The following is a 16,053-nucleotide window of genomic DNA, read 5'->3' as shown; positions in this document are numbered from 1 at the left end:
ACGCATATAATTACAATAAACTCTTGTTTTGAAGTTCTTTTCATTGATGTATATTTAAGGTTATGTTTCATGTCTCTTTAAGGCCTGGTAAAATAAAATATTTAAACTTCACATCTATCCTTCAATGTGGAAACATTGTCTGTAAAATGACATTTATGTACCTATTATTATCTGAAAAGTTGAACCACATTTACATGATCTAGATAATATCCCTGAATCTTTAACAACACTGAGTATTATTTCTTTAAAAGGAAGCAGTAGGGATAGATAGAAGAACACCATTATCTATTTCCTTTCAGGATATGTGGACACACCCTTGGTATGGAATTTCCCGCTTTCCATTGTGGTGTTTAGCTCTCCCTCCCCTTTGTCATCATTAATGTTACAGGTGGGGTTAGCGCTCCTCTCCTGATGGGTGCAGACCCTTGCCAAGGTCTTCACTGCGGCTGTGAAGAGCCAGAAATGAGAGAAGAGGTACACTTGGAGAACCCAGACTACTCCACTCCCTCAATGTCTGTCAAGGCTCTGTGTGTCTGCCTGGGAGACACCATTGCTTTCTTTGCTGAAGGAATGGTTTGATTTCTCCAGGCTTCTCCATCCTGCTCATCAGAACCCACAAGGGCCTGCTCTGATTATGAAGCATAAAATCGCACAGCAGGGAAGTCTCTGCACATCCTTGCCAGTTTAGCAAGAGCGCCAAGGAAGACATATAGACAGATTTGGAGGCAGTGTGACAGAGAAGAGTAAATTTTAGAAGTGATGAGTTTGTTGGCATATGTACTTGCACCAAAACTTATCCACGAAGCGGTTTGCTCTAATAGTTCGCCTACCTAATTAACATACTGATATCAATAGCAGCTTATGTTAATGAAGCCGAGAAGCCAGAAATGTCTTCAAACTCAAAGGAGGTGAGAAGTCTGTGTGGAGTTTGCCTCAATTCATTTAACAGATACCTGCACGTGTCCCAGAAAGTCTCCTTGGAGGATAGAGATGTACCACTGGGCAACACAGGTAACCCTGCCTCCCAGTTTAAACCAGGAGAAATTTTCCTGACAACAAGCACCACATGTGTGAGGATTAGAGGAGGCAGTTCTAACCGAGCCCTGGGTATAGAGGGGAGACATCTCTGTGCTGACATTGTAGAGGCTGGATTATACAGGCCATATTCCTACACGGTATGGCAGTCAAAATGCTGAGCAACCTGGCAAGGCACAACCTGCCGCCATCCTAAGGATATGCTAATGTCGTTCTGCTCCCTCTATTGTAATTTAGGCGGTCGCCTGGGGAAGAGGTGCTTTTCAGTCTAAGTGACAGAGCAGGCATGGGTGTGGATGTGACCCAAGTCATTCTCTCTGCTACCTAGGAAACAGAATGCTCATGAACTTCCCCTTTGGTTTACGTTTTGACATAAAAGCTGTTTGGAGAATAAACTTGGATGATTTTCAGGATGTAAATTCAGGATTTCATAAAGGATCCCTAAAAACTCCCTCCCAATATAGTTATGAGAGTTGTGTTTTTTTTCTTTCTTTTTTCTTTTCTTTTCTTTTTTTCTTTTTCTTTTTTTTCTTTTTTCTTTTTCTTTCTTTTTTTTTTTTTGCTGAGTTCAGGACGTTTCATTTTGATTCCCACTTAATTCTAAGAAAACAACTTTCACTTTCTTATACTAGATCAGAAAATGGCCGTGTGTCTTTGTCTCTCATTGCCTGGGACCTTCAGGCAATGAAGTTATTTTTCTTTAAGAATTTTAAAGAACTACAGTCCTGAAAGTAAATCCCAGGATCCAAGGAAGGCTCCCCACATTACCCTCTGCAAATATGCTAAGATCTTCGTCATCCGTTGCTATATCTAGGTGAGTTGTATTTTCATTCCCACGCCTCCACTCTGGAGCTAAAAATAATTTAGGTCCTGGACCTGACAGACTCCATGTTAACAGAGATGTGAAGAAAGGAGTAAGAAAGAGGAGAAAGATCTGAGAAGAGCAAGTTCCAAGCCAAGGGAGCAAGAAGCATCCACGTTCAGAGTCTGGAGAGCAGCTGAGAGTCATCAGAGATATCAGTGATACTGACGTTCCTGGTGTATTTCTTAAAAAGTGACTGATTTTCTACAGAAAAGCTCACACGGTGACCCCCAGTCTCATTCTTCCTCTGAAATTTCCACAGTACATCTTGTTAGCGCCGAGATCATTTGTATCCAATCAAAACAATTATATAATATTTTTGGACAGGAGATAGTTTTAAATTAATGTATTTTCAAGGGTGTTAATGTCCCTACTTAACCTAGTGTTTAAAAACTGTCTTCCTGAAGCTAAGTCACGTTTATAATAGCGCTGACAGAAAGGGCAAACAAATCCCCATGCTGTCCAAACACCGCGTGCTCCATGGTTATGTGGCAGGATTCACTGGTAGAGGCATTCTGCTCAAACACAAAGCGCTTTGCAAGTTATCCGAAAGCTGGTGACTTCTCATGCAAATGCTAAAGTTCTTATTTTCATTTATTAAAGAAAACAATTTTATAAAGCGATTCACTTGAAAATCAATGGTATTAGTAAGGGTTATTTTATAAAAAAAATTCCCATTGGAGGAAATATTTAAAATTTTTTGAGATTTCAATTATTTATGTTTTGTGTGTAGGAGTGTTTGCCTGTGTGTGTGTGTGTGTGTGTGTGTGTATACACCACTTGCATGCAGTTCTCCAGACGGCCAGAAGAGTGCATTAGATCTCCTGGGACTGGAATTACAGAGGTTTGTGAGCCAATACATTGGAGCTAGGAACTGGACCAGGTCCTCTGGAGGAGCAGCCGTGTTCTTGGCTGCTGAGTCATTATTTCAGCCATTTGGACAAGTTTTAAAACCCAATTAAGTCGACTATTAGAAACTCCCCTCTCCCAGGGACCCAGACCGTGGGGAACTGTGGAAGTGGAACAGGACAGACACCTTCACTGTGAACACAGGGTTGGTGTTTAACATGCTGAACTGTGGGCAGAGATTCTCACCCTGCTGCACTGGCCACACACCCCTGCAGACATGTCAGCGCTGTCAAAGAAAGTTCCGACCATCTGTAGCCTGAAACATTGTCCCAACTGTAACAGCTCCGCTTTTCTAGATCTTGGGGTCTTTTATTTTACTGAAATAAAACATTCGATAATCACTCCCTCTCTGTCACATATTCCTGAGGGGTTCAGTTGTGAAATGAAATAGGATAATTGTATGGTGGTTCTAATACATACATATGGAATATGAAAATATGTAAATCACTGAGAACTCAGGTTGACTTTATATGAAAACTGCACTCAGAAAGGAAGATGCCTCCTTTGGACATTCGCTTTAGAAGTGGTGACTATGTGTATTCTCTCTCTCTCTCTCTCTCTCTCTCTCTCTCACCTAGGGCAGCTACACACAGAACAGTCTGCAAGGAGCTTCCTGCCCTCAGCACATCCTGAAGTCACTTCAGATTCGCTTTAAACAGGAAAGGAAAGAAGCAAGAGATCAGTACAGCAGCAGGGCGAGGTTATGGGAGGAGTGAGCAGCTCCGTGTGCAAGGGAGACACTTGGGGAAGAACTTGGGACCCCAGTTGGCCCAAAATGAGAGTGAGAAAGGCTTGAACTCTGAGCACGGCACACTTGCCCTCTGGGTACAGGGGCAGAGGCACCAGCAGACTGGAAAGGCCGGAGCTCTAGGAAGCAGGAACTAATTTGGTTGCAGCAGGCTGTGCTGGCAGGGAGTGGGAACAAAAGATGGTGGCTCAGACGGCTGCTGAGGGATTTGACTGCTGAAGACAAGGAAGCGGCAATGATAAGCAAGGAAAACTTCAAATATAACTATTTGTAATCTCCTCCTGCCTGGGCCTGGAGAGGACCATGGGATGTTGGGTGGGAAGGTTCTGGAAAGAAGATTGAACACTGCTTTGTAAAACAGCAACAGACAGCAAGGAGAAAGTGGGTGGAGCTACAAAGAAAAGCATAGCCCGAGGGTGAGACAGGAGCCTCTGGACCCCTTTAGGAATCTCCAGAGTTTTGCACTGGGTGAGCCATGGAACTCACGCTTCCTTTTCCTGAGCAGACACCTTAGCAGGGCCCTGTGGATTCTGCAAAGAATCTGCATGTCCTTCATTCTGTGCTGGGCGAGGGTCAAGGCCAGAAAGTTCTGTCCACGCGTGTGCAGCCGGTTCAAAGGCTCCCCCTATGGTCCCTCTGGAGCGAGAGCGGGGACTGATGTTTATGTGACTACAGAGGACCTGTGTGTGGATTCTGGGAGGAGAGAGAAGACTGACATAACCCTGAAATGATGCGTCGTCACTACAGACAGTACTGCAGCTGTGAAGAAGGGACATGAGCTGGAATAAAAAAAAAAAAATGCTTCAATAATCTAACAAGACTCAGGGAAACCGAAAACCTCGCTGGCAGCTAGCACACAGAGCAGAACCAGGAATTATCTTTATCCAATCATTCCCACACCACCTACTGATCTTTTCCCATCAAATTATTAAAATGTAGGCTGTTCAAAGACAGTCCATACACACGCATTACAGGGAGCAAAAAAAAAAAAATCTGAGAATTAATGTCAGCTACTTCTTGTAACCCACCCATTTATATTTATGACACTACCCAGGTGTGCCTGTTTGCTTCAGTTTGGTTCACATGGGCAAGACTGTGAAAAGTACTTTTGTGTCCCAAGACAATGGGTTTGACATTGGGCTCTAATGTGTTGCTGGTGTCTCCTTCCTTTTCCTTCACACTACCACAGACAGAGCAAAGGTTCAGATTTGACTCAAATCGTCAAGGTGCTATGAGGAAGCACAGGAAACAAATTTATAGCCCCAGAGTAACAAAAGTCTTTCAAAGTATGACAAAATCCTGGAGCTGCAAAGCAACAATCGATTCGAGTGTCTAAGATGCATTTCCGTATTGGGAATAAAACGCCACAAGCAAACAAAAACTAAAAGAACTATAAACTAAAAGAATGCACACTATACACAAAGGCCTTTAGAGAGAATAATGTGTAGAGAATTCCTATGAATTTATAAGAAAAACTTCAAGCGCCCCAGCGGAAAGTAGAACGTTAAGAAAGACACACACAAAGGAAGCACAGACGGGCCTCCGCTTAAACCGCATGTCCAGCTCCTACAATGGTGCATTCCATGTGCCCTGCATGCATGAGCTGGCCACACCTTGCTCTGTCAACCCGATAACGCGGTCTGTGTGAGTCACCCAGCCTTCGGCTTCCTGCTTCTCATCTTATCTTTCCTTTGACCTCCCCAGCCGTGCTTCTCAAAAACGAGCTAACCAATGCAGAGTGCACACCTCAGCTGCTCTAAGCACCTCAGAGCACAAAACACCCCAGAGAACCGTGGGGATTATTTAGATGCTCTTTAGCTCAGATACCACGGTCAAGCTTTTTCCCCAGTTCTGCCTTTCTGTCCACCTCCCGATCTACTCTAATACTTTGCCCTGGCCCCTTCCAGCACACGACATCCATCTGCTTAGGAACCACGAATATGAAAATAGTTATTACTGTGTGATCATCTCCTGACTTGTCGGCCTTCCCAAACTTCAAAATTTCTATTCATGTTGTGTGTGTGTGTGTGTGTGTGTGTGTGTGTGTGTGTGGTGCCACAGATTCTCATGTGGCTGAGGCTGGCTTTAGGTTTTCTATGTAGCAGATGACATCTTGAATTCCTGACCGCCTGCCTCCACCTCCCAAATGCTGGGATTGAACACTATATGCCACTGTGCCAGGCTGAGAATCCTGAACCCAGGGTCTTGTGTGTGTCAGGCAATCACTCACTCTGCCAACTGAGCTACCTCCCTAGCCCAGTATGCTGTCTTTCAGGATAGTCTGACGTAGAAACAGAAGCCCAGCCCCCCTTACTGCAAGGTAAATACAAGGGTATGATAAAATGTCACCACCCCCCAAGTAATAAAACATCCCAGGAATACAACAACCATAATGAGAGAAGCCATGAATTGGAGAGAGAGCAAGGAAGGATGTATAGGAGGGTTTGGAGGAAGGGAAGGGAGGAATGATTTAAATATATTACAATCTCAAAAATAAAAACAATTTAAAAACATTACATAGCAGCCAGTGCTGGTTGGAATAAAGGGAGCCGCGTATATGGTTGCAAATTGTTACAATCTTCTAGGGAAGGCATCATAACAATGAAGACACAGTTTAAATACACAGACTACGATCCGGTGATTGCATTTCTGGATTTATAACAATGTTTTACAAGCGGGATCTGGAAGAGATATTTGTATATCATGTTGGGAGAAGCTGAGAAACGAACAGAGCTGAGGTGTTCACTGACACGGGAGTGGATAATCACGCAGGGTAAAATTCTGACAGAGGCTCCAGCGTGGCTGAACCTTCATGACACTATGCTATGCAGAATCAGTCAGCTGCACACAGGAAACTGACGTGTGATTCCACTTACAGGAATGTTGTGGAGCGTCCACATTCAGAGATGGAGAGCAGGGGGGTGGTTCAAGGACTCCAGAAAGGGGAAGTGGGCAACTATTTAATGAACACAAAGTTTCAGTTTTGCTGGTGGAAATGTTCCGGAAGATGCTGGGCTGGAGCAAGAGAATGCTTAACATCACCATAAACCTAAAAATTAATATACTTTATCATAAAGATTCAGAACTAAATATACCCACTGACCCAGCAACCCCACTATTCGGAGTTTGTCTTTTTAATCTGATAATCCCAGTGTGAAATGATGCATACAAGGTTATCCAATCTATCATTGTTTCTAATGGAAGCATAAGATTGAGAATGACCGAACTCTGAGGACAGAGAATTGCTAAAAAAAAAAAAAGTGTTATACTGAAATACTATGTGAATCATACAATAATATGAACATAAATTTGTATGTGTAAAATGTGTATTCTAATACCACTTCCTTGTTTGTGCACAGACATAAAAGGTGGCTCATCACTGTGGCTCTGAGGGGTGGACTCCGGAGAGTGGAACCGGGTAGACGGCTAACTAACTTTCATTGTGTATGGTTCTGTGCCCTTTGAATTTTGTGCTATGTGCAGTTTTTACAAACTAAATATTAGTTTTAGTTTAAAAGCTAAACTCATGGCTGAAACAACCTTGTTATGAGGCTTCCGCTAGCCTGTGGTAGAACGTCCCAGTCTGGGTAAATCTCACTGCTCAGCCACTGACAACCTGGTCTTGCTGCTCAGAGAGGGACCGATGGCGCTGCCTTCACTTCCGTCCTGGTGCTGACTCATTAGCCAGTGTCATCTGTAGATCTGGGTACCAGATGGCCGAGTTCCCAGTCCTGTTCTGTTCTGTTTATTGCCCAGGGCTCCGTGTGTGGATGGTAGTGCTTTCTCAGTGACAGCAATCCACATATTTCCATTGGAAAGGGTATTCTTGATTTCAATACTTAAACTTTCAGTATCAATTCTCAGTTCTTAGAATGCCACGGGTACACAAGATGTCCAGTCTCAGAGACCCATGGCTTTCCAAAACCAACTTATTTTCCCTCCAAGGCATGTTCTTTCTTTTATTTAAGGAGAGAATAATAACATGAATTATTTCTCCTAGTTCTTACTTTCAAAAGCAACATCTATTCACAATAACTACTAAAACCAAACAACAACAACAAACCAGCATCTAATTTTAAAGTCCTTTCCTGAACCCTCAGGAAGGCTCAGGGCCTCACACCATCATATGGTCTAACACTAAGGTACACCACCAGCCATTTTGTAACACACTGAGACACAGTCTCCATAGCCTGGCTAGGGTGGCCTCGAACATGATCTTCTTGTCTCTACCTCCTAGTAGATGGATTATAGTATTATATGACCACTCTCGGAAAGGAGTTTATTCTTAATGTTCAATCAAGTTCTTATAACAGATAAAATGTCAATAGAAAATAGTAACTATGAATGTGAAAACACATACACACACACACCAGTGTCCACACTCATGTCCCATGGGAGGCCCATATTATGTCAGAACACATGGAGACCCATATAAACCAAAAGAGAGAAAAAGAATACTAGTAGACGAAGGCCACATGGTGGCCGCCACATTTTCTTGCACCTTACCCTTCGGCCTGGTGAACTGTGGATGCTCAGGGAAGATTGTGAGGATGAGAAAGTAAGATGCTCTTCAGGTAGGAAGGGGAGGATGAGAAGGCAGACAGCTCTTCAGGTAGGAAGGGGAGGATGAGAAGGCAGACAGCTCTTCAGGTAGGAAGGGGAGGATGAGAAGGCAGACAGCTCTTCAGGTAGGAAGGGGAGGATGAGAAGGCAGACAGCTCTTCAGGTAGGAAGAGGGAAAATGCTGTTTTGCCTGTCCTGGTTTTTATAAATTGACCTTTAAAATAAATACTATATATAAATGGGAAGGATAAATGTGTAATGCTCTTGTTATGTGATTTTCATTTCTTTCTCTTTTTGGTTTTCATATCTTGCTAACTGTAGTATCAGGATCCCTGAGCGCATGTTTCCTGATGCGCATGCCCGTAGTATCAGGATACAATGTAAGCATGTTTCCTGATGCGCATGCCCGTAGTATCAGGCTACAGTGTAAGCGTGCTCCCTGATGCACATGCCCGTAGTATCAGGCTACAGTGTAAGCGTGTTCCCTGACATGCCGTCGTGTCAGGATCCCTGAGTGCATGCTCCCTGTGCCTCCCAATGGCGTCGGTGCGTCTTGTTTTCTAGCACCTGACCCAGCTATGTCAAAAACTTAACTGTTGCCTTGAGCATTATTTGCTGGAAAGGAGAAGGAAGGCTCAGACTGGTTTCTGATTAAAGAGTCAAGAAGCCGGCAAAAGAAAATAAAGCATTAATTTGTGTTCATGGCATTAAGATGAAGTGATTACGTAGCTTCTGGATTCGGGCAGAGTAAATACCTGGCACATAGACACCTGACAACCACAGTCAAACCTGTACGTCAATGCCACTGCACACAGACACCTGACAACAGTCAAACCTGTAAGTCAATGCCACTGTACACAGACACCTGACAACAACAGTCAAACCTGTAAGTCAATGCCACTGCACACAGACACCTGACAACAGTCAAACCTGTAAGTCAATGCCACTGCACACAGACACCTGACAACAACAGTCAAACTTCTAAGTCAATGCCACTGCACACAGACACCCGACAACAACAGTCAAACCTGTAAGTCAATGCCACTGCACACAGACAGGAACAGAATTAACCATGCATGCATTTCAGCATCTAACGTGAGGCCCATTGAAGACGAGAACTCTGTCAAGCCTGCTTTTAAATCTGCATTACGACAGAGCAGCCTCACTCCAAGACACATACCCAAGAGAAATGAATTCATAAGTAGATGAGAGATCCTATGCAGCAGCAAAACAATCACACGGCTTTTAGACACAGCGTTATTAATGAATCTCAGCAACACAACGACAAACAGAGGAGTCATGAACAAAGACATGCCATAGATTTCATGTGCCATGATTAGGAAGAAGCAAACTAACATACAGTGGTTAAGTCAGAACGGGAGTTACCTTTGGTGGGAGCAACAGCTGGGAAGGCTCCCAGAGAAACTCCTAGGCTGCTAGAAATATATTTTGATTTGATTGAGGACACGGAGGGGAAAAATGACAAATTCCAGAACATTTAAAATTCATATTTAACTCTCAAGCTGACAAAGAGCACAGAAGGGGAAACAGAATTTGGAGAATTCAACCTCCATGTATTGGTTGTAGGCAGTGAAAGATTCAAGGAGCAGCTGCCCACTAACATTCATGAATTTTACTTCACATATGTTATACATGAAAAATTTTAAAACAGAAAACTTTCCAACAGGACAAGTTGTAAAAGTCTGTGGAGTGCCAGACCTCATGCTTAGGAATCAGTGGGCGATGGATACACAGACCTCTACACCAGCCCATCCACTGATGAACTCATGCCTCGGCTCCCAAGCACCTTTCCGACAATGTGCTTCCTGTCTTGATGATCTTATCACTTTATGTAGTCAGAATATCTACAAAGAACTATCAAGTCTTTGGTGCAGTGTCTTATGAGAAGATATTCCATAGATATTGGACATTGACTTTGTGCCAAGCAAAGTCCAATGATAAATGTCACGAGCTGGAGACCAGAAAAGTCCCACAGAGCTCTGAAGGCGGTGAAAGTTCAGTGAGGTTCCGGAAGGTTGGGGAGAGCTGCAGGACTTACAGAGTGTGGCCCGTGGAAGGGCATCTGGAATTTAAGTTGAAATGGCACAGATTTTATGTGATAATGCGAGCAGGCAGGATTTTGGAAAAACATCTTACATCACATTTTTTTTTAAATATGGAGGTTTCCACAGGCTTCTGTATTTGTCACCTCTAAATTTAGGAAAAGTCTCCAGTGGAGGACAGCATCAAGAGACCTTTAGGGCCTCCGTGAATAACTGGACTGAAAAGTTGTCTAGGTCTACATGGCAGAGGACAGTCTGCAGGCAGTGTTTATCCGAGGGCAGGATGACACCCCATTCCGCCATGCAGGAGAGCAGGACAAGAGCTGTGTGACAAGGGTCAGCGACAGTCCACCGAGGACGTCTGTTTCCAGTGTGATGTGAGTGTGGGCGTCCGCAGGGGTCTCCTGGCAGCTTCCTTTCTGCGCTCATCTGAACTCCGCCTAAACACCTGACGGAAAACTGGATACAGAAACTTTAAAGTCCTCGCAGATCTCACAAATGATAAAAGAATTATAGCAGTTCTGAGCCATATCTATTCTTTCTCTTACTGGGGAAGGGACCCAGAGTCTCACAAATGCAAGGTAAGTGACCACCGTGTTGCTGTATCCAGGCCCCCTGGTGGTCTGCAGCCACTAATTTGTTCGGCAAGACTTTGCAAGTTTGAGAAATAACTCCTACGCAGTGAAGTTGCTGAGGCTGACACTACACAGTGAGGCAGAAGGATGGTTGGCGCGGTGTCGAGATCTCCTAAATGCCCCATCAGACTTGTGACAGTCATTCTCAAGTTTTGACTTGATGAAGTCTAGAATTACCTGTGAGACATGCTTTAGGTTAGTTGAGGCGGGGACAGACAGGCGCTGTGTGCGGCACCATTCCCAGTGCTAAGATCCTAGACTGCATGAAAAGGGAGGAGTGAGCTGAGCAGAAACATTTATTGCTCTCTGCTGACTGATCGTGGGGTGATGTCACCAGTCACGTGACCCCGCTGCGGACTGGGGGCCACAGTAAACCCTTTTCCGTTCAATTGCTTAGTCAGTGTTTATCTCAGCACCTGGAAAAGAAACTCAGCCTGGTAGAAATAAGTAGCAAGTTATACAAGCGTATGTCTCTAGAGAGTTTCAAAGTTGTTAAACATTGTTTTGTTGAAGATAAGTATGTAAGAGCTATCCCAAATTTTCTTTTGATTTTACAAAACAACTCTTTTGTGTTTCATCTTTGGATTAACAACAAATACCTGAGTATTTTACTACTAGCACTGTATAGCTATTGTTTTAGCTAGGATTTCTATACTGTTGTGATGAACACTATGGCCAAAAACAAGTTGGGGAGTAAAGGGTTTATTTGGCTTACACTTCCATATCACTGTTCATCACTGAAGGAAGTCAGGACAGGAACTCAGACAGGGCAGGATCCTGGAGGCAGGAGCTGATGCAGAGGGCATGGAGCTGTGCTGCTAACTGGCTTGCTCCCCATATCCTGATCAATGCACCTTCTTAAAGGACCCAGTAGCCCAGGGATGGCACCACCCACCATGGGATGGGCCCTCCCCCATTAATCACCAATGAAGAAAATGGATCTTATACAGGCATTTTCTAAGTTGACGGTCCCTCCTTTCAGGTAACTCTAACGTGTGTGTGTGTGTGTGTGTGTATGTGTGTGTGTGTGTGTGTGTGAATTCAAGTTGTGATGCTATAGTTTCTAATTTGATCTTGAGCTCTCTCGGTACCAAGTGCAAGACACACCTGACCTGGAGTCAAGGGGTGTCAGACAGGTGTGTGGTTGCAAGAATGAAATCAAATATGTAACATCCATCTGATTTCTGGCATCACTCAACCCCAGTGCTTCTCTATCCAGTTTTTATCTGGATGACCTGCGTGTTGGTGAGAGCAGGGCACTGAAGCTGCCCATTATGGCTGTGTGAGGGTCAGTGTGTGACTTTAGCTAAACAGCGTTTCTTCTATGGACTTGGTGCCCTTGTGCTTGGTGCACAGATGTTTACTTAGGTCCTCTTGGTGGGTTTTTCCTTTAGTGAGAAGGTGTTGTTCTTCTGTCTCTCTGATGAATGGTTTGGGATTGAAGTCTACTTTTTCAAATACTAAAACAGATCCACAGGCCTGATTCTTGGTTACATTTGCTTGGGATACCTTTTTCCATGCTTTTACTCTAAGGTAATGTCTGTCCTTGCTGGTGAGGTGTGTTTCCTGGATGCAGCAGAGAAGTGAACCCTGTTTTCTAATCCAATATGTCTTTCTATTGGGGAATCGAGATCATTGTGTTAAAAATGAACAGTACTTATTAATTTGTGGTATTTTCTGGTTTCTGTGGGTTTTTCTTCTCATTTATTTCTGGTGTCCCAGAAACTTCTGGTATGCAGTAAACCTTTTCTGTAGAGCTGAACTGATGGACGGGATTGTTTGAATTTGTTTTTGCTTTTTCTTTCCATTCTGATAGAGAATCTTGCTGGGTTTAGTAGGCTTACCCGGCAACTGTGACCCCTAGAGCTTCCAGAAGAACAACTGTCCAGGCCTTTCTGGCTTAGCTTTATATGTGACTTGGTCTTTTTTCTTTGCAGATGTTAAAATCCTTTCTTTGCTCAGTACATTTAATGTCTTTATTATGTAATATGGGGAGTTTCTCTCTGGGCTGTCCCTTTGCTGTTCTGGATGACTCCTGACAGGCATCTTTTTTAGTTTGGAGACATTTTCTTCTACGATTTTCTTCAAACTATTTTCCATGACTTTGGCCTTCTTTTATAGTTATTATTCACAGGGTTGTTGTTTTTTCCATAGTGTTCCATTTTCTGGGGTTTTATTTACTTAATGTTTTCTTTGACTGGTCTAAGCATTTCTCCATCTTGTCTTTAAGACCTGAAATCCTTTCTTTCATGTCTTCTAATCTGTTGGCAGGACTTACATGCTAAGGATTTTGTTTGAGTTTTTCATTTCCAGTTTTATTTTAGTTTAGGTTTATTTAGTGGTTCTATTTCTTTATAAAATTCTACTTTCATGTCTTGAACTGTTCTCACTATTACATTTAACTGTGTTTTCACAGACTTTATTAAAGCAGGTATTCCTACCCTCTTTAAGATCTTTGAACATTTTCATAATTGCTATTTTGAAGTCCTTATTTTGTGTTTCAGCTAACTGAGGGACATACTCTCGTGGTTGTTCATATTCGGGATTTTTATGCTGGGATCTGGAGTCATGGCATTTGAAGTGTTTCTTGGTATAGGTATCTAACTTCACCTTTGATGGGTGAGTGTTCTGGTCCCAGTCAAGTGTGGCAGCTGTGGATCCCCACTAGAGTGAGGGTCTGGGGCTCAGTAGAGTCACAAAGGGCTGGGGACGAGCTAGAAGGGAGGGCTGACAGTGGACGCCAGGGAGAACCAGTTGGACCCTGCGCCCCTGGAAATGAGTGTTGGGGCTAGATTTCTTGTCTTCATTTTATGAAAGTTAATGAGTATATAATATGCAATGATTAAATAAAAATATAGATGTCATGCACCAACCTCTGAAATTCACTTTTTTTTTAGCGTATATGTAGACATTATCTCTAAAGGAGCCTACATACTGTATTAGCCTAGGAAGAAAGGCAGGATCCATTTTGTTTTTAAGACTTTCAGCCCGTGCATATGACTAAGGCCTCCAGGAGCTATGCGACACAGCATTTCGACGATGACGTGGACCTGGAATTTTAAGTGGTGGCGATTAGGTGTCACTCTAGTGACAACAGACAGAGAAGCATACCTCGTGCAGACAGCGGAAAGCTGGCGTTTCGGCTAAATCGACCAGCCTCTCCTCTCGAATGTTAACTGTGGGCACGATGGCAGAGGGGTGGTCCTTCTGGTCCTTCCTCCTCTCCCTCTCTTTGGCTTCTGCTGCTTTCCGTGCCGCTTCCTTCTCGTCATCTTCGTTCTCTCCTTCTGTGTCTGTGCTGCTCTCTTCCATGCTTCACAACTCTGAAATCAGATCAGTTCACAGTCAACTGTCTAAGCATGTCTTCTTCACTCTCAAAGTGATAGGAAATCGTAGAAAGTAAGCAAAACTCAAGTAAAATAAGTCCGTCTCTGTCTGCATCTCTCCCTCCTTCCCTCTCTCTCTTCTCTCTTTCTCGCTCTCTCTTTCCTCTCTCTCTCTCTCTTTCTCTCTTTCTCTCTCTTTCCTCTCTCTCTCTCTCTCTCCCTCTCTCTTTTCTCTCTCTCTCTCTCTCTCTCTCTTTCCTCTCTCTCTCTCTCTCTCTCTCTCTCTCTTTCTCTCTCTGTCTCTCTCTCTTTCTGGAACAAAGCCCAGGCCTGAGCATGCTACACAAGTTCTCGTCAGCTTCCATATGCCCTCAGCCCCAGACGCTATCTACGATACATTTAGGCTCTTCATGCACTGGGAGAGAAAATATATAACTAGATGACAAGCTCCTTAGGAAGGAAACGACTTTCTCAGTAGGCCCTGAAGCATTGTTTACTGAATGGATAAGTACAACCTTTCAATTAAAATGTCACATGAGAAATCAGGGGCTGAAGAGATGGCTAAAGCCTTTGCTTCAAGCAAGAGGATAAACCCTGTTTCCCAGGAAGCAAACCAGGGCAGGGTGGGCGTGGCTGCATGTTTATAATTCCAGCCCAGGAAGGCAGAGTCTGGACACCCCCAAACAAGCTGGCTACGAGAGACTAGCCAACCAGTGAACTCTGGGTTTGATTAAGAGACCCTGACCCAGCCAGGCAGTGGTGGTGCACACCTTTAATCCCAGCACTTGGGAGGCAGAGGCAGGCAGATCTCTGTGAGTTCGAGGCCAGCCTGGTCTACAAGAGCTAGTTCCAGGACAGGCTCTAAAACTACAGCTAAACCCTGTCTTGAAAAACCGTGTGTGTGTGTGTGTGTGTGTGTGTGTGTGTGTGTGAGAGAGAGAGAGAGAGAGAGAGAGAGAGAGAGAGAGAGAGAGAGACCCTGACCCAAAGGATAAGGTGAAAGACCAATCAAAGAAAGTAATTCTGGACATCAACCTGGGGCCTCCGCATGCACACTGCCCCCCAACATGTGAACCCACATACATGCAAACTATGTATACACTTATTCCTAAAATTAATAGCAAGGACTTTGGAAAATATCAACCAATGGCCAGCTTGAGATCCAGGCATGGGAAGGGTGAGGGGAGACAGAAACAGGCTCTTAGGAAGCCGAGCAGAGGAAGAGGCACCGTCATTCTGAGCAGGGTTGGGATATGTCTCATCTTAGGCAGAGGAACAGTCAGCCATTCTCAGCAGGGTCGGGACTTGTCTCATCTCAAGCAGCAGACCCTTTCCCCCATTTAATTCCAAGGAGCAAAGGGGCTGCAATAAGAACACAGGTCACATGCTCTCTGCTCCTCTCTGTTCTAGAGACAGCTGCTTCTTTTCGTGCAGTGCCAACCTCGTTCCAGAGACACGATGGTGAAGGTCGGAGTGAACGGATTTGGCCGTATTGGATGCCTGGTTACCAGGGCTGCCTTCACTTCTGGCAAAGTGAACGTTGTTGCCATCAGTGACCTTTTCCTCAACCTCAACTACTTGGTCTACATGTTCCAGTATGACTCCACCCATGGCAAGTTCAAAGGCACAGTTAAGGCTGAGAATGGGAAGCTTGTCATCAACGGGAAGGCCATCACCATTTTCCAGGAGCGAGATCCTGCATACATCAAATGGGGAGATGCCGGCGCTGAGTAAGAACACAGGTCACATATGACCACATATGACTGTGGGCAGGGCCTCACTAGCTACCTATTAGGTCAATTGCACTTTGCTTTCTGATACTTCTATAGCATGTAGCTTGTCCAGGCTTCCGTAGTCACTATTAAAATTTTATCATTTTTCATATTGTCTTCTGTGGTGGAATATTAGTTTA

At 44.0% G+C, this 16,053-nt stretch overlaps 1 protein-coding gene across 1 annotated transcript in view; it reads right to left on the bottom strand.

Annotated features, from left to right (window-relative positions):
• LOC121458607 (coiled-coil domain-containing protein 146-like) overlaps nt 1-14,127 on the bottom strand; it is a 102,127-nt gene extending 88,000 nt beyond the window's left edge. The window contains exon 1 of the mRNA XM_041667923.1: nt 13,927-14,127. Within this exon, the coding sequence (XP_041523857.1) occupies nt 13,927-14,127 (201 nt within the window). The remainder of the gene's footprint in view (nt 1-13,926) is intronic.
• Nucleotides 14,128-16,053: the final 1,926 nt, after the last annotated feature.

Source organism: Microtus oregoni, unplaced genomic scaffold, assembly GCF_018167655.1.
Source record: "Microtus oregoni isolate MIOR12 unplaced genomic scaffold, Mior012 000018F_ref0000195, whole genome shotgun sequence".
NCBI classification, from domain to species: Eukaryota; Metazoa; Chordata; class Mammalia; order Rodentia; family Cricetidae; genus Microtus; species Microtus oregoni.
The sequence above is the reverse complement of the archived record's forward strand: the minus strand, read 5'-3'. Positions and strand labels throughout refer to the sequence as shown.